This window comes from Mercenaria mercenaria, chromosome 5, assembly GCF_021730395.1.
Source record: "Mercenaria mercenaria strain notata chromosome 5, MADL_Memer_1, whole genome shotgun sequence".
Classification (NCBI taxonomy): domain Eukaryota; kingdom Metazoa; phylum Mollusca; class Bivalvia; order Venerida; family Veneridae; genus Mercenaria; species Mercenaria mercenaria.
In genome coordinates, this window is record NC_069365.1 from 11,620,072 (window position 1) to 11,644,329 (window position 24,258).

General features: G+C 34.1%; 2 protein-coding genes across 3 annotated transcripts in view; one reads left to right on the plus strand and one right to left on the minus strand.

The window, feature by feature from the left end:
• LOC123556454 (OTU domain-containing protein 4-like) overlaps nucleotides 1–7,245 on the plus strand; it is a 104,349-nt gene extending 97,104 nt beyond the window's left edge. Inside the window, exons 17-18 of one of the 2 annotated variants that reach the window (XM_053542675.1) lie at nucleotides 811–922; nucleotides 1,889–7,245. In XM_053542675.1, coding sequence (XP_053398650.1) covers nucleotides 811–922; nucleotides 1,889–2,067 — 291 coding nt within the window. In that variant the 3' untranslated portion in view covers nucleotides 2,068–7,245. Of the gene's footprint in view, nucleotides 1–810 lie in introns of both variants that reach the window. The other variant, XM_053542674.1, reaches the window with a different exon arrangement.
• A 4,068-nt stretch (nucleotides 7,246–11,313) lies between these two features.
• LOC123558779 (uncharacterized) lies at nucleotides 11,314–22,818 on the minus strand. Its single transcript, XM_045350645.2, has 14 exons — nucleotides 22,616–22,818; nucleotides 22,146–22,398; nucleotides 20,334–20,539; nucleotides 18,347–18,454; nucleotides 18,030–18,123; nucleotides 17,797–17,846; nucleotides 17,435–17,516; nucleotides 17,085–17,170; nucleotides 16,124–16,318; nucleotides 15,880–15,975; nucleotides 15,344–15,548; nucleotides 15,051–15,109; nucleotides 14,484–14,569; nucleotides 11,314–14,134 (listed from the first exon to the last, which is right to left on the minus strand). The coding sequence occupies exons 1-14, from the start codon at nucleotides 22,724–22,726 to the stop codon at nucleotides 13,810–13,812; spliced, it is 1,956 nt and encodes a 651-aa protein (XP_045206580.2). The 5' UTR covers nucleotides 22,727–22,818; the 3' UTR covers nucleotides 11,314–13,809.
• Between the last annotated feature and the right edge of the window lie 1,440 nt (nucleotides 22,819–24,258).

A 24,258-nucleotide genomic window follows, 5' to 3' on the forward strand; every position in this document is an offset into this window, starting at 1 on the left:
ACATATGTTGGAATCTGTCATAACTTTAAAAGTTAACAGAGATTTATCATGAAACCTGGGAATAGTAAGTTATACATGTATGTAGAAAATACAGTCATTTTATTTTGTCTCTATATAAATCCCTCCTTTCATCTCTGTCCATCCATCAATTTCAAAAGATAGATCCTTTATTGATTTTCAGTGTACAATAATTTCATTCATGAAACCAGATTTATAGATTGTTACATTATTTTGAAAATTGTTGTAGATACATCAGTATATATTAGTCTAACAAATATGGTTCCTAAGTTGACAAATGTCCATTCTAGTAGAGAACTTTTATTTCATTTTTCAATACAAACTATTCTAGTTTCAAAATATGAACAGTTATCGATTTATTGTGTCCTGATTTTGATTTCACTTAAGCTATATATTTTGTTGCATAAAAAGGGCTTCTATAACAGAAAACAGTTGCTACAACATCTAAAGCATTGAATTCACCACTTTGGTTTCTTTTAAAAGAACTAGTTATATTACATGAAGAGTTCCAGTATCATTTTCTTATTTTTACTGGCATTCAAGGATTCCATTGTTAGGATTATTGTATAAAGTCTAGAAGCATGTACATGATGACATTTACTGATTGCTGTTGTCTCCTTCAAATTTCAAATTGCATAATTGTAACTTGTTTAAATTAGAAGTATTAATGATGCAGCATATAAAAATAGAACTTTTAAAAGATTTTCTTGTCAAAGTTTATACTAAGACTTTGGTAACTGACTGTGGTTGAAAAATACAAGTAGATTAATTGGTTCTTTTCCTTTTTTCCAGAACTACAGGTTGATCAGTCATGGTGGACCGATGTGGCCAACAGTGGAGATGGCTCCCATGGTGCCGCCAAATGGAGTTGTTACCCAGGACCAAGTGAACGGCAACATCTGTGGTCAGTTTGCTCTTCCTCCTCCCATTCAGTATTCGTCACAAAATGAACTGCCAACCAATGAACAAACTGAGCAAAATGGAAGCAGACCAAATCAAACCTACCACTATCATCCTTACATACCTACTACTTTCCCACAAGGCTCGCCCATTGGTAAACGGAAGTCTCCTCCGGAATCTCCGGTCACTTCCCCGAATAAAGCTCAGACTGTCTCTCCGGGTGATGAGTCAATAGATAGCAATGACTCTGGTTGTGATTCAGATAGCGCAAGTAGCGCTCAGTGTAATGGCTGTAAGGAAATGGAGGAACATAATATCGGAACAACGACAGTAGAGCTTGAACAGAAACTTGACAGTTATATTGCTAAAGTTGATGAAAATGATATTTCTAGTTGTATAAGCTCTACAAGTGAGTTTCAAGTTCCGACAAAACCAAAACCTAAAAGGAAATATTATATGTATGGTAATTTAAAACTTGTCAAACCGATAAAAGATATACCCCCAAAGTTCTTGTCAATGCTTAATAGTTTGAGTGCAGAAAAATCCAGGTGTGAAGGCGAGCCAATTATCATACCTTTTTTGCCACCAAAACCTTACCGTAAATACAACAAAACTCAGTCAGGGTCTGAAACAAGTAGTACAATTAGTAATGTAGAAAACCACGGATTTAATCCGGAAGCAAAGTGTTTTGTTCCAGGTGATTCAGTTATGCATGACCCAAGTATTATTGCTTGTAGTAATCAGAATGCACCAGTGCAATATGTACCATACGGTATGTACCCTTCTACCAGTAAACCAGATAGTAGTATAGTGTATCCGCCTAATGTACAAAATATATATACCAGTACACCGCAGTCTCTTGCACAAGCTAACTCTGGTGATGGGAGCCAAGGGCATCCAAATACTTTATCTAATCCTAGCACTAACTATGGTGATGGTTCTAAATATAGCATGCCTACTCTCTCCACAGGTCAGGCTTGTCCCACATATCCTGTCTCGTGCCCGGTCTACTATGCTGGTCCCGGTTCCTTCAGTGGAGCCCAGGCTTTCATTCCACCACCTAATGGAGTTGCAGGACACGGAACCTATCCACAGCTTTGTAGTATGCCACCACAGGTGACCCAGGTTCAAGCCATGCAGACAGCATAGTTGTGCAGACAATGTTATTGGCATAGTACAATCATAAGTGCTGCCCTTGTATATCATGTGTATGCTAACATAAACTGACTTGCTTCAAAAACAGTTATGTATCTCCAATAAACGTCATACCAAACTTATTGTTTCGGCTTTACGCTTTTAGTAGCTCCGAAAAAACTGAATAGTGCTCAAATTATTTTGTTGTTGCATATCGTTTTATATTGTGCTAGACAGGGAAAATTTATTTAGTACTTAAATAATTGATTTCATTTTAAGTTGTTGAGGCAAGTCAATATAAAGTAATAACATCAGATTTTGGGTTAGGGCTTTATACATTCAGTTTCTATTACTGATTATTTTATAGTCCGCTTAATTGCAAAAAAAAAAAAACAGAACAACTCCTCTCATGCTTCAGGTAGCGTTTTACAAGATCAAAGTCAATTATGTATAAAAATAGTATGAAAAGTCATTTTAGAGCATAATTATTAAACTTTTAGGTTATTTTGAACATAATACTAGAGAAAGGCTCCTGTTTGTTTAAAACTTTGTCACTACTTGCACATGTTAAGTACATGTTATATTTGGTGATTTTCAAGGAAACAAGTTAAATCTTAAAATCACATAATATGATTGTAATAACCTGATGATTTGTGCAAAAGTATATTCTTGCTCATGCTAATACTGTTCAGTGAATAATGTTTTACACATTTTGTCATGGCTATTTTCAAATAGATAAGAGACTATGAAATAAGGTTGTTCAAAAGAAGGACACTGGAGAGATTTTGAAGTGTAATTAGCTAGAACATGTAATATTTTCATCCTGTCATTTTATTAAGCTTGTGAAATTTTTTCAGATGAGAGGAGTTTGTTGATGAAGTCTTGTTTAGGCATACATTAGATGGCATTTATTTTAATTATTACACTGTTTTGAGTTTTGTTTATGCTTTGATAAGTAAACACAACTGTTTGATGTCATTTGCCATTGATGTTTTGCAAGTTTATAATTCTGTCATCATTACAAATAATGATTAGAGAGCAATTGTCTCAAGATTCTAGTCTACAAGGTGCTCAGTATCAGTTAAACTGCTATTCCACGGATATTTATACATGTCTTAGAGAGCTTGCACATTTCTTTACGTACCATTTTGATTATTTCACATTTACGTTTGCTTTAGAGCAGTCACTGGATATTAAAATAAAAACGAAACTGGTGAAAGGGGTCATAAAACTTCATTTTTCCCACCATGACCATTTTATACATTTTACTTATTTGCCCTATTTTATAGGTAGTTTATGTAGGCCATTGTACCAAGTATCTCTCTCTCCCCTGCTGTAGTTTTACATGGGCTTTGAGTAAATGGAAGAGATGCTATTTCATGGCTTGAATGTTATTTCATTCCTTTTGATACATTTTATTTTTGGATGTGCTGCGCACAGTATATGTGCAAGTCTGTGACTCGAGAACCTCTGAGAGTGATTTTTTTATTTATCAGACTTTTTTCGACATTTGACATCTTAAACTTTTTATGTCCTTGCTTCTTGATTGAGATGGAATCTCCACTTTTTCATTGAAATATATATTTTATAATGACAGAAGGTGCCTTACATCATCAATCACATCAAAAGTGTTGTAGTGTATTTTGATCATTTGTGTTCCTTGCATATTTCATGTAAATATGATTACTACATTTAGAAGGCAGAAAATCACGTAGATGTCACATGCATGCCAAGGACTTAGTAATCATAAAATGCAAAAGTGCCATTTATATCCTACATATATTTAGAATAAAGATTAACAGCAGTGTGCAGAAGAAGAATCCAGATTTGAATATTTTCCCAACAGGAATTTGAGAAGCAGCTTTGATAGTCAAAATTATGGTTATAAAAGTGTTACTTTTTTTGCTGTATATCTTTTTTGGTAAACTTTGGCTAAATATTTTGGGTGATTTTGTTGTCAAAGCTTTGATGACACATTTTTATAGATAAAAATTCTCCTTAGATGTGTATTGAGGGGTTGTTTAGTTCCCCAAACTAGTTCCACATTCATGGTTTAGCTGCAGGTTATACATGTTGTTCTTGTGTAGTTTTAAGTAGATGTTTTAAGCTTACATGTTCGCATTCACCTTTGAATTTAGAATTTCTTGTTTGATCTTTTGTTTATTGAAGTAATTCCAGCTAATTATTTTAGTTGCCTTCTTATTGTAAATACTTTGAATTTAAAAACAATCATTTAGAAATCATTTGTGTTCTTTAACTAATTTGTAGTTGTTTTTAATGTTGAGATATTGTCGTCACTGTCAATTCTACTTAATTATGTATTCACATTTTATGCTGTTGAACTGTTTTAAAACACTAATGCATTTATTTCATTTATGATAAGTTATTTACCATTTGTTAGTCATCTTCAGAGTTTATATTCTTGTCATTGTTGCTCAGAAATGATATGAAATCCCTATGTAAATTACAGATAACATGTAAATTTTAGATTCATGTTTCATACATACATCTTGCATGTAAATTACAGATTTATGCACTAAAATCACATGTAAATTACTGATTTATGTTCGAAAATTACAATCATCATGTAAATTACCAGTTTTTGACTTAAAAGTATGTGTTAACTTATAAAAAATTACATGTAAATTACTGATTTTTGCACCAAAATTTACCAAGTCACTGATTTTATTAATGATCCATTTAGACACTCATTCATACCAAAAGTACACTCAAGTTACACCAATATTCTGTAAAGCGGTATAAGACCATTGCATATATAAGACTCGAACATTAGGCCAACATTTTTATTTACATAATATGAAATGTGTTATAGAACACTTTGAAAATACATTATTCATTCATGATGCATTCAGCTTACATCGATATTTCCTGCATAAATTACTGATTTACTCATTAAAATATAAACCATTAGAACTTTCAGCTTACATCTAATTTAGTTACATACACAAAATGATACTGTGTTTCATACATTCAGCTTTTCTGATTGTTACACATGTGTGCTATTGAGCATCTACAGAAGTAAAATATATCATTCATTGTGTTCGTATGCAAAAAAATAGACAATGTGTATGATGATTAAACTTACAAGTGAGTTTTAAATGGTGACTTTGTTCAATACAGATTGTCATTTATGATAAGTCATTAAACCTGTATTTCTATGACCATATAGGTTGCTTTTACTTGTCAAATTTTGTATTTTCTAAATGTGTTTTTTTTCCTGTGATTTTGTTACTTTGTGGTATCTTGGAGCAGTGGAAACAAATTAGTTCTAAGGCTGTGTAGGAGTACAGAAGCAAGCACAACCTTTGTCACAAGATTAATACAGCCTGGTCACTAAAAATATACTTTTTTAAATAAAAAAAAAATAAACACAGAAATCAGCAATACTTCAAAATGTGTTTACAGGATGCTTCAAAGTAGCAAGAACTCAAGTTAAATTTATTACTTTAATTCTATAATGTTTGGTGAAGGGATTTTATTTCATGTTTTATTGACTTTAAATGATACAACAGAGCTAGCCATGTTTTAAAAGGGTCAGGATGTCACTACTTTTTATTCAAAGTAATTTTAGTTATCTGATTAACTACACATCTGTTTCCATCAAAACTGAACTTCAGTGTTGTCACTGAAGACAGTAGCATGTCATTAATTTCGTTAAAACACATGTTTCCAGGTAGCAGGCATGTAAATTACCACCATGGTTAGGTTTACCTGAAGTAAAATCTAGGTCTGTCTTAAAAATGATATGAGCTATAAATCAAGTTTTGGTGAAAGATTTAGTACAAAGTAAGAATATTTTTAAAGGTGCACGATTTTATTAAAGTCATTTAAAGAACCTTCCTTTTATACCAGAGCTCTGATTATGTGTAATGTGTAAAAATCATTTTTCTGTCAACCTTATTGTTAAATGACATAATATTAGGCTGTGAGAAATAATGTTTAGTTTCCAGGTTCAAATAGCTGTCTTTTACAGTTTTTTTTCAGTATTGCATGACTCTTCTTAACTATATTTTTGTAAAGACTCAGTTACAAAAAGAGCATCTAAAATATTTCTATCTTTTGTGACAAAGAATTATAATTAAAACTTATTTCTACAGTTTTTAGCTGGAAACAACATACATTATATAGAGAACTAGAGAGGATAGTACTTGCACAATTTACATCCTCAGAAACTAAGCATTATTTTCTTTGCCTTGCAGTTAGTTTGCTCAGAATTTATATGATACAAAATGAATTGCATTTATTTTATTACAACATTCAATTATTTATTACTCTGTTATATATGTTTTGTTAATGATTTAGTTATTTTATTTTGATTTGTTGTTACATATGACCTCCTCAAGTTTATCCAATTATTTTGTTGATAATGACTATTTCTTTGTTTAAATTTGTTCTTGTTTTGTTCTTTGAAAGTAAAATAATTGTTTTTATCATATCTGTGCTCATCTTATACCTGGCTATTTCAGTAAATATTATACTAATGTACAGAAAAAAGTAAAATAGTGCAACAGTGATAAACATGTGAGTACATGTCTTGGTAAAATACATGTACCAGGTTTTGTCTAATAGACATAGACAATACTTATGGGCATATTTTTAATATTTTAGTGGTAAAACACAATTTTAAGGCAACATATAATTAAGACTGATTTCAGTAATTCAGAGTAGTAGATTTATTTAATGACTTAAAAGTGTTGCTTTGCTAGTTGGTTTAAAAAAGTGTTGTCTATTAAGATGAGTATAGCCACCCAGATACATTCATCTAAACCTTTATTTCTCTATCATTATTTTTTTTTTCCAAACTTTTTTTTTAGTGTTCTGAATTTAGGAATGATAAATTTGAATTATCCTTTTAGAATAAAGATTAATCTACCTTTAAGCCAGTTGAATAACATGCGATGAGTAAATATATATATCTGCAGAAAATCCTAACTTACTTTACAATATTAAAATTAATAATATTTATGTTATGTCTCATAGCAAAGTTGTATTGCATAATTTTCACAACTTTAAATGTTGAAAACCAGTATTGTGAAAAAAGCTGGGCTATTACACAAAGTATGACAATAATATAATTATTCTTATGGTAATACTGTATGTGTAGCTGCTTTGCATTTTCATGATCAAACTTGTTAAAACTTAAGTCTTCAAAAAATAAAATTTGTTCCTGAATATGTTGTTGAATTATTTTTGTGCCCCTTATGCTCCACCTCAACCTGTTGTGTTTTAAGTGGCCATCTGTCTGTTACCCTCAACAGCAGCAGTTTTCGTCAGTTCAAATGTATCTTGTATACATAATTATCAAGTGGACTTGCATTTTGTTTTGGAAGTTCTCTGTCCAGTATTTTTAGCACACCTGAAAAAAAAGATTCATGATGAGCTATACTGCTCGGAATTACATCAATTTGGTCTGTAGAATTCTGGCATAAACCTCCTTTGTTGAGTTGTTCAAATGATTTCCTTTAACACATATTCAGTGCTGCCAGAGTTAAAATAGAAAAAAAGCTTCAAATGACTTCTACATGGATGGATGTTCACGAAATCTGCTGCATACTGTTTAAACACCTTCCTTTGTTCAAATGGTTCATTTGTCCACTTTTAGGAGCCGACGGTTAAAAAATATTGAAATAACTTGATTGATCTCCACTGAACTTAGTATGCAGAATACTTGTATATAGACCTTTCAGAAATAGAAAAGAAAACCTTGGAAGGACAGATGTGTCTTCACTAAGCTTGGTCTGAATCATCATTGGCTGGATTCTTCTCGCATTTAAGTGATTCTGCTTGACTTGCCAACCACCTAAAATAGTTTAAAGACCCACCACAACCTACTGACCTACTTTTTCCTCCCACATGAACTTCGTGAAAATCATTCCGATGATACTGGTGTTATACATTTATACTACAAGGCGAAAGGTGGACAGTTTAGGCCCTTCCTGAGTATTATGTGTGTTAACGACTTCATTTGAAAACTTATTTTTATTTGTCTTTTTAGTATATTTTTAAAGAAACAGACAAATAACTGCTAATATCTTGCTCTGAAGAAAAAGTTTGGCCTAAATTAACATATCATTGTTTTCTCTGATAGTTTTCACCGTCAGTTTGTAACTAGATACTTTTATTTCTTTTTTTTGTGCAAGTCCTGTATAATTACCATCACGGAAATACAAAATAGTACAGTTACTTTAAAATGGCCTTCTGAACTGCATTTTGTTGTTGTTGTTTTTTATTGTTTTTGGAGGGGTGTGGTTTAACGTCGCACCGACACAATTATAGGTCATACAGGCGCCCCTCCGTGCATCATTTCGTCACGGGCGGGCACCTGGGTAGAACAATCGACCTTTAAGCCAGCTGGATGACTCCCTCACATGAAGAATTCAACGCCAAAGTGAAGCTCGAACCCACATCGGTGAGGGGCGAGTGATTTGAAGTCAGCGACCTTAACCACTCGGCCACGATGGCCCCTTGAACTGTATTGAGGATCTTCGCCAAATTTTGTAGCATCCTTTGATGAGCTATTCTCAGATTTGTTCAATGTTTCTGTGCTTAAGGTCACCAGAGTTAGCAACAAAGAAACATTTAAACACTTCTAAACCACTTGATACGTATTCAACAGTCTCTGACGTACAATCTCTTACCCATTCAAACCTTTATCGGGGAGTTGAATTCATCATGTGAGGAAGCTAGTCAGCTGGCTTACGGAAGGTCGATGGTTTTACTCGGGTGCCCGCCAGTGATAGAATAATGCACGGAGGGGCACCTAGGGTCTTCCTCCGCCATCAAAGGCTGGAAAGTCGCCGTATGACCTATACTTATGTCGGTGTGACGTAAACCCCAATTCCACCCAACACACACCCTGTCCAAAAAAAAAGATCTTCACAAATCTCTGATAAATCTTTCGTAAGAGAGTTGTTTTTGATCTGCTTGACTGCACTTTAAAGACTATTTTAAAGCCCGTTATAATAAGTCTGTTCAGCAACTTGTCCAAGGATATCCAAAAACCCTCCCACCCTCAAAAATGGACTTTGTTGATCTTTGATCGGTCAGAACTAGTTGTTTCATTATAACTATCTTACAATTTATTTATTTGTTCTAAACAAAACTAAATGCACCAAGTACCATTTATTCAATAAAATGTATTGACATTAATCACATTATCTTGATCTAATCGATCCCTGTCAATTTCTGTAACCAGATACTTGAATGGCTCATTTTTTTCATGCAAATCATGTATAATTACCATCATGGAACACAAAAGAGTACAGTTATTTCGTGGTGCATCTTTAAAAGTTTATGGGCCAGGGTCACAAGCTTTTTTGTCCACTCAAACTTTTTAAGCATGAATGGGTATACAATTAACTCGGCACAAAGTTATCATAAAAAATAAATAGACACCCCGAGCTTAAAAGTCAGATAACAGATTTAATTAAGGTCATTTTTCTTGTCTGCTCTAAAACTTTTGAAAGCATGCATGGATGGTTAACGATTTGTCATCCTTATGCATGTTCGGTTTCTAACTTTTATATGAACATATTGATATTCAAATAACTTGACACAATATCTACTGAATGCAATACCTAGATCCTTAGATGAAAAGCCAATGTCAAAAGTTTGAAGTCGGAAATTTTCGATCTATAACTTATGTATGTATGGACTGATAAGCATTTAACTTTGCACAAACATTCAACGTATAACTAGAGAGTCTGTCGAGTTGTTACCGTTTAGTTGTAGTCCTAAGCTCAATGATCAAGGCCCCACTTAGAGGTCAAAAGTTTTACTTCATTATTTTTTCTTATCCGGTCTATAACTTTTGTATTTTTACATACATAAAAGGATAGTCAAATAATTTGACACGAGCATTCATCCATATTCCCGCTTTCCCGCCAAGCACATAATATGAAATAAGCCACTGCCTCAATCGGGAGTCAATCCGACTTCAACTTGAAAAGAACTGTCTAATGACAGCACGTAAGGACACGTTTTTAATTCGATAGTAAATATCTCATTCGGTATATCGCATGTTACCGTAGAGGGATCGATCCTGATTTTCGTCGTTCCGCGTAGGATCGATTCCATATCAATTTAAAGATTTTGAAATAAAAACAACACTGCCCATATTGTATTGTATTACAGGTAATTTCCGCCTCTTTGATAGGCGCACCCTCTGGAGAGGTATATTTATTTATGTGAACTGTGCTCACTAGGTGCTTTTATTGTGGATAGAAGGAGGGACCCCAGTAGCTGTGGATGGACTCTGTCGAGACTCAGAACCCGGCACTGAATCCCTCTGGAGGAACCTTAGAGATTCAGCACCGTATTGTAGAATACCGGATGGCTGTGTAGTCATAGCTATATTGCATGGTGCTGTGGTTCGTTAAGAGAGTGCAAATGGCCCAGCACTTCTGTCTTCAACTCTCTAGGTTTCTCTCGGGGTTACCTCACCCCTAGTTCCGAGTTCATACTTATCGAGCTTATTAGGCACAAGGAAAAGGCATATTCTTCCAAAAAATCATGGCCGAAGTCAGACGCTCTGTGCACGTGCCGGAAGTACACATTTTTTAATTCGATTGTATATATCTCATTCGGTATATCGCATGTTACAGTAGAGGGATCGATCCCGATTTTCGTCGCTTCGAAATCGGTAGGATCGATTCCCTATAAAGGGTCAAACATTTTGTCAGGTTTAACTTGGTAACTTGGTACAAACTTTCCCACAAGAAAACAACGCAAATTTTAATCATATTTAAAGGTGAAATAGATATTTCCGGTCATTTTTCTTTTCCGGTCTAAAACTTCTGTATACATGTTCTACTGGCGTTACACGCAGGACTTGCACTTCAGTGGCCTAACATCACATATTGCGGGGGCATCCATCATTCCTGCTATGGACAATTTCTAGTTTCGACTTTCAAATATTATAAGTAAATCTGTACTACCCAACTCAAATGAAAGCAATATCATTTTCAGGCGGCACCATTCCTGCAATGTTGATATCACTACTACGTTACGGCACTACAGTACATTTCATGGCACGGCTTATTTTCCTTTCATGAATTTACATGAGGACAATGGGTTGATTGCCCGTGTAATTAGGCCAGACACCCATACCGACGGGCTATACAGTCACTTTAAACAAGATGTATGGTATGTCAAAGTTCACGGCTCGCATGTTAAAAGTTAGTGAATTTATATGAACTATCTCTGTCGGTACGCAGATTTTTATCAAAAACTTAATACGTGACCAGTTACTACAGCAATTTTCTGACGAAAACGCTACATGTATTCTTTATTAGGTATGCGAATTAATAAGAACCTTAAATACAAACATGCGATATATCATGAGATAAAATGTAGAATGTACAATCTTAGCAAATATAGTGCACGTGCTTTTATTAGCCTTTTGAGTAAATGGGGTATCGGTATTTTGGGGAGGACGTCAATGGATGTTATTATATAAATATTGCATTCCTGAGAGGGTGATATGAAATATGTTCACCGCGAGATATATGAATATTGACCGAGGCGCCAGCCGAGGTCTATATTCATATTTCGAGGGGTGAACATTTTTCATATCACCCTCTCAGGAATGCAATATTTATTTTATTATATCGAAAGATTATAAGAGTCGAAGCATTTACTGGAAAATCAACATAACTTATTTAACATTAAAAGTAATTACTAACCAAATAATGAAGATTTTTTTTTAATAGATTTAGTCGAGACGTTTACATATCGTTGACCCCTATATTTATTCTAATATTTCAATATTGCGTCAATCAGTAGCATTCGAAAAATGGCGATAACTTTCTTTTTTCTAAACGAAACATATAATTGTGAGCACTCATTTTCTTAGTTAGATCATTTCCAAACTTACAGTGGTAGTTTCGATTCAATATTTGATAAAAATTGTTTTCGAAATATTTTGCACTTAGCATAAATAAGAAATTTCGGCCCTGTTTGCACATGCAAGAGCACCAGAAAATGGTAATTCAGTCTTAAAGTATAATTATATAAGCGCCTCGTCTGAAAATGTATCGACTCAGTCTTTTAATCAATGCGAAAGTATCAATCTCTCAACGGGTGATATGAAAAAATAATATCACATGCGCAGAAAAACAAAATAACGCTGTTGGGCATGTGATATGAAAATATGGATCATAACACCTGCGCAGAAATTGAAAATAACGATTTTGCGCATGTGATATAAAATCACTGGGGAATATGATATATTATTCAAGTTAAACTAATAGGAAATTTGCATTGGACATTTATGTGAGGTATAATAAAAGAACACATGACACGGCCGATTGTTCTTTCAAAGACTGAATGAGCAATTACACTCTAGGACGTTCTATAAAACAAATACACAGGCATAAGGAAAATAAAGCTATCAGTTTAGTTATAATTCTGCTAACTCATTCCGATACCGACATGGCATTTAGAAATCTTTCTGGTCAAATTGTTACCATTAATTACAAAAATGATAAAATATCCATAAAGTTAAGAGATAGGACATAGTTGTTCGAAACTTTTACAGACGATTAATCTAAAGGTCGGTTTAGGGTAATATTTCGACATTTTAGAAGACTTAGAAAATCAAATTGATGAGTTAAGTATCATAAACAGTAAAATTCCTTACAGTAAAATAAAAAATCATACTAGTATTTCCCACAAATATTTTGAATCAAATTTAAACAGGTGGTTAGTTTAACAGACGGTTAAAGTTCCGAAGAGCTGGACCCGTAAACTGTAACGTCGCCTTGAAAACGAGGAGTCAAAGACAAAGGCATGCTTGGATGTGGTCATATCTGAATTACCTTAAGGAAACGATTGCCAGTTATGCCACTAAATCCCTTGCGAATGGCATGGTTTCCTCTCGAAAAGTGTATTGTAATGCGTTGTTGAGTGGTATTCCTGGCAACATACTGAACAACCATAACATATCCTGAACATAGCAATTAGCGTTATTTCTAATACTTTCCATCATATTCATACTATTTCTACATGATCACTGCGTATAAGAAGGATATGTTTAGAAGCTTACCTAAACCTAACCGACATGGCTTTGTTAGTTGTACCAGAGACTCGCAAAGCATACGCACGTTTATTCTGTATATACCCGGTAAGTCTATATTTACTAGTTTGCTCCTAATTATTGCCCAGTGGTCACCAATTATAAACATATTTCGCTCTCATCTACAAATGACAAGAAAATCATTCTTGACTTTTTTTCTGGGTGAAATGTTTAGAACAAAAACCCCACCTTCCCATAATTTTGATAGAAAATAAAGACATATTTATTATTTAATATGCCATCTCTTCATTTTCCTCCATTCTTTTTCTCTGGGCAGAACTCGCCAATATCATTGCCGATAAGCCAGTAATTGCAATATTTGCGACACAGTAGGTTAGTGCTGTATGCCACACTTATACTTTATTTTGTAGGGTGTTTCATAGCCCAAATATTGATGCGAAGCTCAAATTAAGTACTAGTACTTTGGAGTTTCTATAATAATCACTGTAGTTATATTAATATTCTATGTTTGTTAGTATTTATTTATAATGTTGACACTTGGCCAGAACATTTGCGAAACTGTATCTTTCCAACGCGCAATAGTTCTAAGACGTGTGTAAAGAGTCTGTTATCCTGAGAAACAGGAAACTGCGGAAGTTATATACTAGAATCCTTTACACATGTAATTTCTGGGATCATTTTGGAGTAAGCTGGTTTCATTTTTATATATTGTCTTCTGTCTCTTTTGGCTGAAGCAACATATCTATGATCTGATGTTTTAACATCATCTCACCATTCTGACTCATGATTTCTACATCTTTTCTGTACACTGTACTCCCATTCATTCTTCTAGTCATCACCCTAAACAAACATTTCCGAATTCTTTCTGATGCATTTTCAGGCACTTTCTCTACAGGGTCTTCTTCGTCGGAATCATGTTCATCCTTGTCAACCATCGTACTTCCTATCTCGTGCAGAGTTTCTATGACAGAAAACCTCCTTCCTGTTTTTGCTGATGGCTTTCTCTTATTTGCATTGCGTTTTGAACTGCAATGGAATAACAGAGGAGGCATTTTATAAATATATTCAATTTTATATTGAAAGAACAATGTAGTGTTGTTATTTGGGTAAAATTACAATTTAAACTGATGAAAAACACTCGATTACTGTTTTTTGGAGTAGTATCATCTGCGCGAAGTAATCCAATGACTGTTTCAACAGTGTCGGTACAAAATTGGTGTTGGATACGCATGAAAATTGAGAGAAAATGTATGAATCAAACATTAGGACTGTGTTCTCGGAATATAGCCTTTTCCTGTTGAATGTATATCCTTGTTGTTTTGACACCTTGTGCGGAAAAAATACAAATATATGTAAAATGAAAACTCTAAAATACCTGAAATCTACGTATCCCTTTTCATCTCTGTCCAGCCTTTTGACAAGAATATCTGTACTTTTGTCACTCAAGGGATTCATTAATATCTAGGCAACCAAAATTAAGTTACATATTATTATAAACGCAAATTGTGTTTTTATTGCTTATATATCATATATACAAATTTATTGGTTACATTTTACAGCAACTTTATTGCTTATTTATTATATTTTTTGCGCATTTTATTAGTGGTGCTGTTATAAAATCCACAACGATATAAAAGATTATTGTGTAAGTTTAAAATTTTTACCAAAATAAAATGACAGTTATTAGCGTTTGTTTATCAAATAAGAGTCTGTTTATTACCAATGAATTTTAAAAAGATTTTTACACGTTTTATTATGTCGCCAACTAGCAAAAAAGTATCTAGAAATGTACTGATTCAGTCAATTAATCAGCCTCTTGACGATGCTTTCGAAAGTCCTTAAAACATGTAAACAATTTAGAAAATTTTCATTATCTCTTTAAGTATGTATTCATTATTGTCATATGGTAATGAAAGTCAAAGATTGTAACGAAATTCACTACCTTCAGTCCATTTACTAATTGGTCTGGCGTTAAGAAGCAATGAAGTTCATCGGAGATATCTGAAAAATAAAGCATCTAGTGTATTGAATTTATGCGTCATAAAATGTACCACGTGCCTTAAAATGATGAGTTTAGCTTATCCTTTCAACTAATAAAAGTTATCTTCACGCTTGAAACAGAGCTAACGAATGAGACTAGTGATGTAAGATATACTGAACTGCTGTTTAATATTATTCATTTCACTAATTTCATAAAATTTATTTACAAAACTGATATTATCATGTATAAGATACCTATAAATAATTTCACTATATTCACTCCTAGTACGTAACTTATCTCCTCTAGCACATGCCAAGAATCTTCCTTCAAAAGCAGACCTTCATCGTAATCATGAATGGTCATTTCGTGTCCCCGTAGTTTCCCACGTTTAACTGTCAATTCTTTTGCACTTTGCAGGTCGTCTAGGACTGCTAGGAAAGTTTCGTCGACAGAGATGTCCTAAAGAAGAGTATTTTGAGTTTGATTTCTGTTTTCCTTATCGGCGCTTGACCGGTTCATAAATGCTATCAATGGTATTTTTTAAACGGCAAGACAGTGTTTTGTACAACTATCTTTAATTATAAGTAAGAAATGTATAAGCTGATTAAATGTGAAAATATAGGAGGGGATAAGAAGAACAGTGCGATTAGCAGTTTCACGTCTTCTCGCAATTTATTATTGTGATGCAAGTTTCTTTTAACCTCATTCTCTTCTTTCATTTTCACCGTAAACACAGCAGCCAATAATTGCAGTGTTACTGGTAATATTTGAACAGTTAAACAATACTCACACTCAGGTCTATACATTTTAAGCCGCTGGAAGGGTTTTCCTGGAGGAAAGTCAAAACTGTCACTGCATCTTCGTGCTTTAAAGGATTCTGACCAATCTGTAAACGAACGGTTCAAATTTAATCATCCAAGAGTTTTACTTTTTATTTTATGACAATACCACATCAAAATAAAATGAAGTATAAAATTATCAAGAAGATATTAATTAATTCTACAGAAGAAACGAAAGAGAAGGTATTTTCACACCTTCAGTGTTGACAATGTACTATTTTTCCTCAGACTGACACACAGTTTGTCCAGGCATGATTTGTCTACCCTGTTATTGCTGACATCTAGATCTGTTAAGGTGGAATTCTTCTCTAATGCTTTGGCTAGTGCTGTAATACCGGACATATGGAGTCCATTCCAAGAGAGGTTCAGTGATGATAGACCAATATTTTTCTGCAATAGACAGACAACGCCTTAATAAGCAATCGTTATCCAACTAGTGTTATGAGTCGACTGGAACACTCTCAAAAGACATTAAGCAAAAAGCAAAATACATATGATAAAACAAATGCACTATTAACATAAAATACAAAGAATTAAATACAAAAAGTTCCAAGAATGTACAACAAATGTAATGAAATTTTATGACATTTGAATTACATGTAGTCCCTTACAACATACAATATTGATCTTTAATGATACATGTAGATAGCTAGAGGGCGTGGACGGTAGCATGCATTTCCACTACCGTCCATGGTCATGTGGAGTTTTCACTTTTTCTATGTTATTCTTTTTAAAGACAGGCGAACGCAGTGGTAAGAAAATACTGTAATTACCAGTCAGGTTTATCAACTATCTGTATTTCAAGTTATTCATCAGAATTCGTTTTTTAAATACAAATGTAAGTTACATTTCTTTTGCATTTCATTCTGAACATTTTGTTACTATATTATTTGATTATAAAGTTTAGAAATAATATATCCAGAAAGTTGATTTGTCGTTGAATTAAATCATTCTTCGAATTTCAGATGCGAAGGAATTATAAAAAAAGAGGCTCGAGTTATTTCATGAAATACCCAGAACCCTAAGCAATTATTTTCATTTCAGTCAACGCTGAATCACTGTTTTAGTTATAGCATTTAATAAATAAAACACAATTTCAATCGTCTGTGTTCACTATGAAAATCATTTGGGCCAATGACATCATTTATCAACCTACAACAAGAGCTTCGGCAATTTTAATGACTCCTTTCCTTCGTAAATGGTTCCAGCTGAGGTCTAGATGCTCTATAGTGTCACTCCATACTGGAATAGAGGAGAACTGTTAGCAACAACAACTTCTATTGTAAAACAATTTATTCATTAAGTTTTATTTCTTCCTTCGACTTACTCAGTACGTGTTTGTCTTTTATAAAAATTCGTAAGAAATGTAAAGTGGAAAATGGTGCGTAAGATGTGTCAGTCAGTGTCATCAACCAACATCTAATCAAAAGTCAATACAAAATAATTACTTTTATTTAATGTTGGCACCACATAGAATTCGTGAATATAGGTATGATGGTTACTTACATAATGCTTCTCCAACAAGTTTTCCACCTTCATCCCGCAGCTCATTGTGTGAAAGGTTCAGTCTCTTCAATTTGTTTGTGTCCTATTGGAGAAAAGACAACCATAGACAAGCATTTTGTCCATCTTGTCTATTTTATACATCCTGCTTAGCTATAATTTAGTCTAAACTGCATAAGACTCGAACTACATAAAATCTTCAGCTACAGAGTCACAGGTATCTATAACCGCCGGTTGCAACGATAGGTACAATAACTAGAGTTACGGACTTAAATGATACGTTTTCCTACTTGGGGCTTTTGTTGAATTTACATAATTTCACACAATCATTTAACCATTGGCTCATGACGTTTTATTTAGTATACCTCTATTATTGGGCGAACAGCTTCTGCTTGTCGGTCACCAATACCATTGTCTGAAATATCCAAGATACACAGTTACAAACATAGACGCTAATATTTGCATTCACGCACATCAAAAGTCTACCTGGGACAAATAAGAAAAATAACCCAGATAGAGGAGAGCTTCAGATGTTATACAATTTGTTGGATGAACCCTAACAACAAATATATAGGGTATATTTATATAATGTACCCACCAGATAAATTAAGGGTCTCTATGGTGTCTGTCCTCTTAATAACATCAGCTAGAACACGGACTCCCTCATAACCTAAGGCATTACTTGATACATTCTGGAAATATGTACAGAAAACACATGAGAAGTCATTATTGTTTAACATATTATCTGTATCACAATGCATGGAAACGAGGATAAATTTACAGGTAAGTCTATTCGACAAATTTTATTTACATGTGTATTGAGTCATTGGAAAGGGGGAAACCAATAATTATTTAATTTCTTTCTAGGAATTTTTGTCTTATTGTGTTATATTATTGAGAAAAATCTACACCTACTAAATGTTTAATAAAGTTATTTTCTGCTATAAGTTCCGCCAGGTATCTTGCACCGTCCGGTCCCAGGTTGTTGTCTGTCAGATCTAATGTATGTATGTTCAAAGTTTCCTGCAAATAACTTGAAGATGTTTATCTTCATACTAAACTGATAATATATAGTATGCGAGTAGTACGTTGAGGTTGTTTATTCATATGTGACTAAGAATAGATAGTTTAAAAGCAAATAAAATGGTAAATCTAATGAACTTCTGTCTTCTATGCTTTCCTAATAAGTTACAACATGCTGGTGCGTCAATATCCGCTTTAGGAATAAGGTCAGTAATTCGGTCGAAAATGTGCTTCCGTGGTGTAGTCGAAAGAAGTCCATAATAAATAGATCCTAATTTTCCCATTTTCTGCGCAAATTCATGTAGAACGAGTGCTTTAATCACACTTTTTCGCTAGTAGATTACATTCATCATGAAATGAGATGGTTTTCATGTTCATACAACCCACATGGCAAGTTTTGCAGATCGAAACCGGAAGTCGGTGTTTATTGCGCGGAGGAGAGCAAATATGCGCCATTTTTAGGGTAGCAGACCACAACTGACTGGCATTTCACTAGGAACTATTCAACCCCCTATTTTCTTTTCATTTTTTCGTTAATTTGTGATAGAACTTTCATGAAAAATTGGTGTAGGAAAAGGTGATGTTCTCTAAAGATACGTAAAGACGACATGAAGTTGTCGTTTTTAATATGAAACAAAGAAGGATTTGAATTACTGACCTTTAACCTATAAGAGCTGAAAAAAGACTATTCTCGGAACACATCGCAATTAGTCTTTATAGCCATAAATCGGTTGTATATGATATAAAAGAGTGTTTCCAGTGCAAAATAATAATGAAATTTGAAATTTTTTGAATTTTGACCTTATTTTATGTAGATGCGCCTATTTCAGCAGCGATTTCTGGGAATAAAAAGCCAATACTTTGTCTCCAGAATGTCAGAAAATGCACAAAATGCATCCTTCTGGGTCTTATTCATGACGGAATGAATGATATTTCAGAATCCCAGTGAAAAATGATGCAAAAGAGTGAAACTTTTACCAAAATATACAATAAAAGGTCCATAAGGCCAAAATATTTAGCCCTGTAAATGGGTAGGGGATGGCTTCTATTAAATGTCTATATTTCTCTAAAATCTCGAAATTTCACAATGAAACTTGGCAATATGTTTGGTGTTACATCTTTCTTGGAAATAGAGATGAAAATGGTGTGAAATTTGATAAGAAACATTTCTTATAGGAATAAGGTCAGTAATTCGGTCGAAAATGTGCTTCCGTGGTGTAGTCGAAAGAAGTCCATAATAAATAGATCCTAATTTTCCCATTTTCTGCGCAAATTCATGTAGAACGAGTGTTTTAATCACACTTTTTCGCTAGTAGATTACATTCATCATGAAATGAGATGGTTTTCATGTTCATACAACCCACATGGCAAGTTTTGCAGATCGAAACCGGAAGTCGGTGTTTATTGCGCGGAGGAGAGCAAATATGCGCCATTTTTAGGGTAGCAGACCACAACTGACTGGCATTTCACTAGGAACTATTCAACCCCCTATTTTCTTTTCATTTTTTTCGTTAATTTGTGATAGAACTTTCATGAAAAATTGGTGTAGGAAAAGGTGATGTTCTCTAAAGATACGTAAAGACGACATGAAGTTGTCGTTTTTAATATGAAACAAAGAAGGATTTGAATTACTGACCTTTAACCTTTATGTATCTTATACAGTTTATTTGTTATATGAACATACGAAATACGAATATATGTTAACACGATGCTATGTAGACAAGACTTTCAGTATTACTAAACCGAGTCATGAAATATCTTTTAATGTCAAACGTAGTAGAACAATCATAGAGCACACAGCCAAACATTACTGTAGGTGGCTATTCTATGCTAACAGTCGGTAACACTTATTCATTAAAATAGAAAAGGAATATCCTACCACTAAAGCAACTGCACAAGCTTTCATACCAATCGGACCTAGGCGTTGTCTTTTCAGGACTATTTCTTCACCAGTCAAGCTTTTGTAAAAGAATGAAGAATGCGGAATCTGCAATTGTCTACAGGCTTTGAGATAGAGTTCCTGTATATAGGTACCAGGTTTGTGCACTAAGTGTGGATACCGAGGTGGTTCTTGCGGCTCTTCTCCTTTTGAGTGAAGGAAGTAAGGATTATTAATTTCCTACAATTCTATATATCATATATATAGGTTAACCTAATACGCACATACTCCACCTCTTAGATATATTCAAAACTTGCTTCCCCTACTCACATCTACAATAAAATCGTTTAAACTTTTTCATGAAAAAATTATGTTTTTGATCTGAAAGGTAGTAACTCAGATGTTTTCTGTTCTGCATTCGATTTTGACTGGACGAAGGAGAAAGTCAGACTCATATGCTTGTTAGTGATATTTCACTTGGCTTTGTTGTCCATTCCTTATACATTTGGACAAAACGTATTTTTCTTTAGACAGAGCCGCTTACAGTTTTACAAAAGAGTTGAGTACTTGTGGATATAGTCTGCGCATTATTCTTATTATAACGTGTAAAGAAATTACCTAAATGTGTGTTTTAGCTTTGAAACTTGGTTGAAATGAATAGTGTAGGTTTATGTACCAAAACCACTTTAAAGTCCCCAGTGATTTATATGTCACTGGTCGTTCAAAGGTGGAAACATACTGTCCTACTGAGTTCTTCTGTTAGTTTGTATGTCCTCTTTGTCAATTTGCTACACTTTATCTATGTATTTTACATCTACAGACACACATATAGGTTTAGTTGCGTTCTTGAAACTTATTTGAACTTGATTTAAATTGTTATACATATATGGCATTATTATGCAATTGTCCAATAATTACGTGAACCCAGGTTCATGGTCGAAAAACTAGCATTAACGATCAATAAACTAGGTTTTTCGAACGTAAAACCAGTTTTTTCAAATACTAACCTATATTTTCGAGCGGAAACATAAGATAACGGGCGTAAACCATAGTTTACGCTCGTGAACCCAGGTTTACGTTCGATAAACTAGGTTTCTCGATTCAACTTTGAATTTCGGTTGTTATCCTAAGTTTACGAGCGTGAACCTATGTTTACGGGCATAAACCTGGGTTCTCGAGCGTAAACTATAGTTTACGAACGTGAACCTATGTTAACGATCGTGAACTTGGGTTTACGACATGGGTTTATGACCGTAAACCTAGGTTCACGCTCGTGAACATAGGATAACGACCGAAAATCATAGTTTTGTTTCAGAAACATAGTTTATCGAACGTAAACCTAGGTGCACGTTCGTAAACTATGGTTCACGCTCGTAAACCAAAGTTCACGGTCGTAAACATAGGCTCACGTCGGTAAACTGTGGTTCACGGTAAGCCAGTTATCCAATAATTACGTCTTTGGTCGAAAAACTAGGATTATCGACAGAATAGATTTGAAAAGTCTAGTTTATCGATCGTTAATCCTAGTTTTTCGACCGTAAACCTGGTATCACGTAATTATTGGACAATTGCCATACATGTCACGTCCGTAAACTATGGTTCACGGTCATAAACCTAGGTTCAAAGTCGTAAATACGTAGGTTCATGCTCGTAAACATAGGTTCACGGTCGGTAACCCATGTTCACGCCCGAAATTCATAGTTGATTTTATATTCCTAATATATTGACCGTAAACCATGGTTAACGTTTGAATTGAATAGTTTGCAGTCATTAAAACATTTAAATTTCGTTTTAACTAGAAGGGCAAAATACCGTCAAAATCGTAGTTTTCCTTAAAGAAGTTCTCCCCATCATGTAAGTCATTTAGTAGACTAAGTTGTGAACTTCGCCCATCGCTCTCCGACGTCATCGCCGAATCTGTATTCTTTCTTCTACGGTGTATAGTTGCCGGTGTTGTAGAGTGGGCTCGGCGTGCTGCGGTCGGATAGATAGCACTACGATAACGGAGGGCCAGGCAGTACGGACTGTCAACATTGCTTCTTTTGATTAGTTTCCAGACGTCAAACTACAAATGTTTATGGAAGATCTTCAGTTAGCTTCTGCTTATTTTTATTATATCTTATGTAAGATCCACGTAAGCACATAGGTTATGTATATAGTAACGGAAAAGAGGCATTATGCGATTACTCATACTTTTCATAATTTTAACCGATAGGTAATTGTCAGCATAACTATAATGACAGTTTAACACAAAGAGTGTGCCGAGTATTTCTAAAACTTACCTGAGATGATGGTCTCTCTTCTTTTGGTCGTGTATTAAAAAAGCCCACTGAGCGCGTCCTTTGAAGTCGTTTGTTGTTTTGATCAGCAAACGTTGTTGTTTTTGTCGACATTGTTACAACGAAACTTACACAGTAAAACAATAAAACATGTCACAGATTTGATTTAGTAAGTATCCTTACAGTACATATAATTTTGTTCATATTTAGCTCTATGTTTTGAAATTACAACGCACTTGTAAATTACATCTAAATTTTAGGCAAATTATAACCTGCTGATCTTGTGCGATATTTCTTTGTTAAATTAATTACTTTTTACGATCAAACGATAGTAAACTATTCGTTACCTTTTTTTTTCTATTGACCCTGTGTTTTCAATAATGTCACATAAAATTGGCCATTTAATAAAATTGTTAAAGGTAACGTTTTTGTCGCAGATTACTTATATCTTTTCTAATCTGTACAAAAGTGTCAGTGCTACATTAAATTTGATATCGGCTTAATTATGTAGCAACCTCGCGTGTGTATGTATCAAATAATGTTGTTAATTATCTAGTTTTAACTATGTTAATGTTTATATCATTAGTTGTTTGTAAAATGTGTACAAAATATATATTTATCTTGTATTGACCTTGAATAACTTATTGAATTCAACTTACAATATTAACAAAATCATAGCGTATATACAGATATTTTTTAAAGCTGTATTACGAAGGTCCTGGAAAAAGTTCTATCATTCGGTTCGGATTTCTTAAGTGCTACGTTTTATCCAAATTATCTTTATTACAAACCTTCAAAGTATTCCCCCAATGCACAATCGCGAAAAGCAGATAAATAGTCTTCTTTTTGTATCTGTTTGAGACACTGATAAATGGCGCTGCCAAGAGAACTTCTGGACTTGTATTTCTTTCCAGTATTTCCTTAAGCCTTGGAAGTAATTCTACCTTTTTTAAGACCTAACAACCTCACACTTGTAAGAGGAAGCGTTGTCGTGTATAAGATGAACTACTGATCATCCTTTGCTTGGACGTTTCTTAATGTAAAACGTTTTCACTTTCTTCAGTACAGAGTTCTTGTAGAATCACTAGATGGACAAGGCACTTGAACGACTGGCCCACTAGAATTGAAGAAAATTGCGTACAACATCTTTTTCAAACTTATGATTCTCTTTGCAATACAGAATGATCTTGTCGCTTTCATTGCTTACTATCGGCCCTTCTCTGTGGCTCAAACATGTGCATCCAGGTTTCGTCACCTGTTATCAAGTCAGAAATAACCCGACTACAGCCTTTGTATGTTTTCAAAAGTTCTCGGCCACATTTAAGGCGTTGTTTCTTTTGCTCCTCTGTGAGCAAATGAGGTACCCACCTAGCGCAAACCTTCTTTAGGTCCAAATGTTTTTTGTTTTTTTTTTGTTCTTTTTTTTTAGAATTGTTTGCACACTGCCTTCTGATATGCCAGTACAACTGGCTATATCTTTTACCGACAATCGCGCATCCTGTCCGACCACAGCTTTTACAGCAGCGATGTTGGCTTGGTAACAGAGGTATAAGGTCTACTAGAATGAATATCATCTTTGAAAGCTTTAACCACCTAAAAACTATGCGCATTGAAATGACCTGATGTCCATACATACAACACAATTT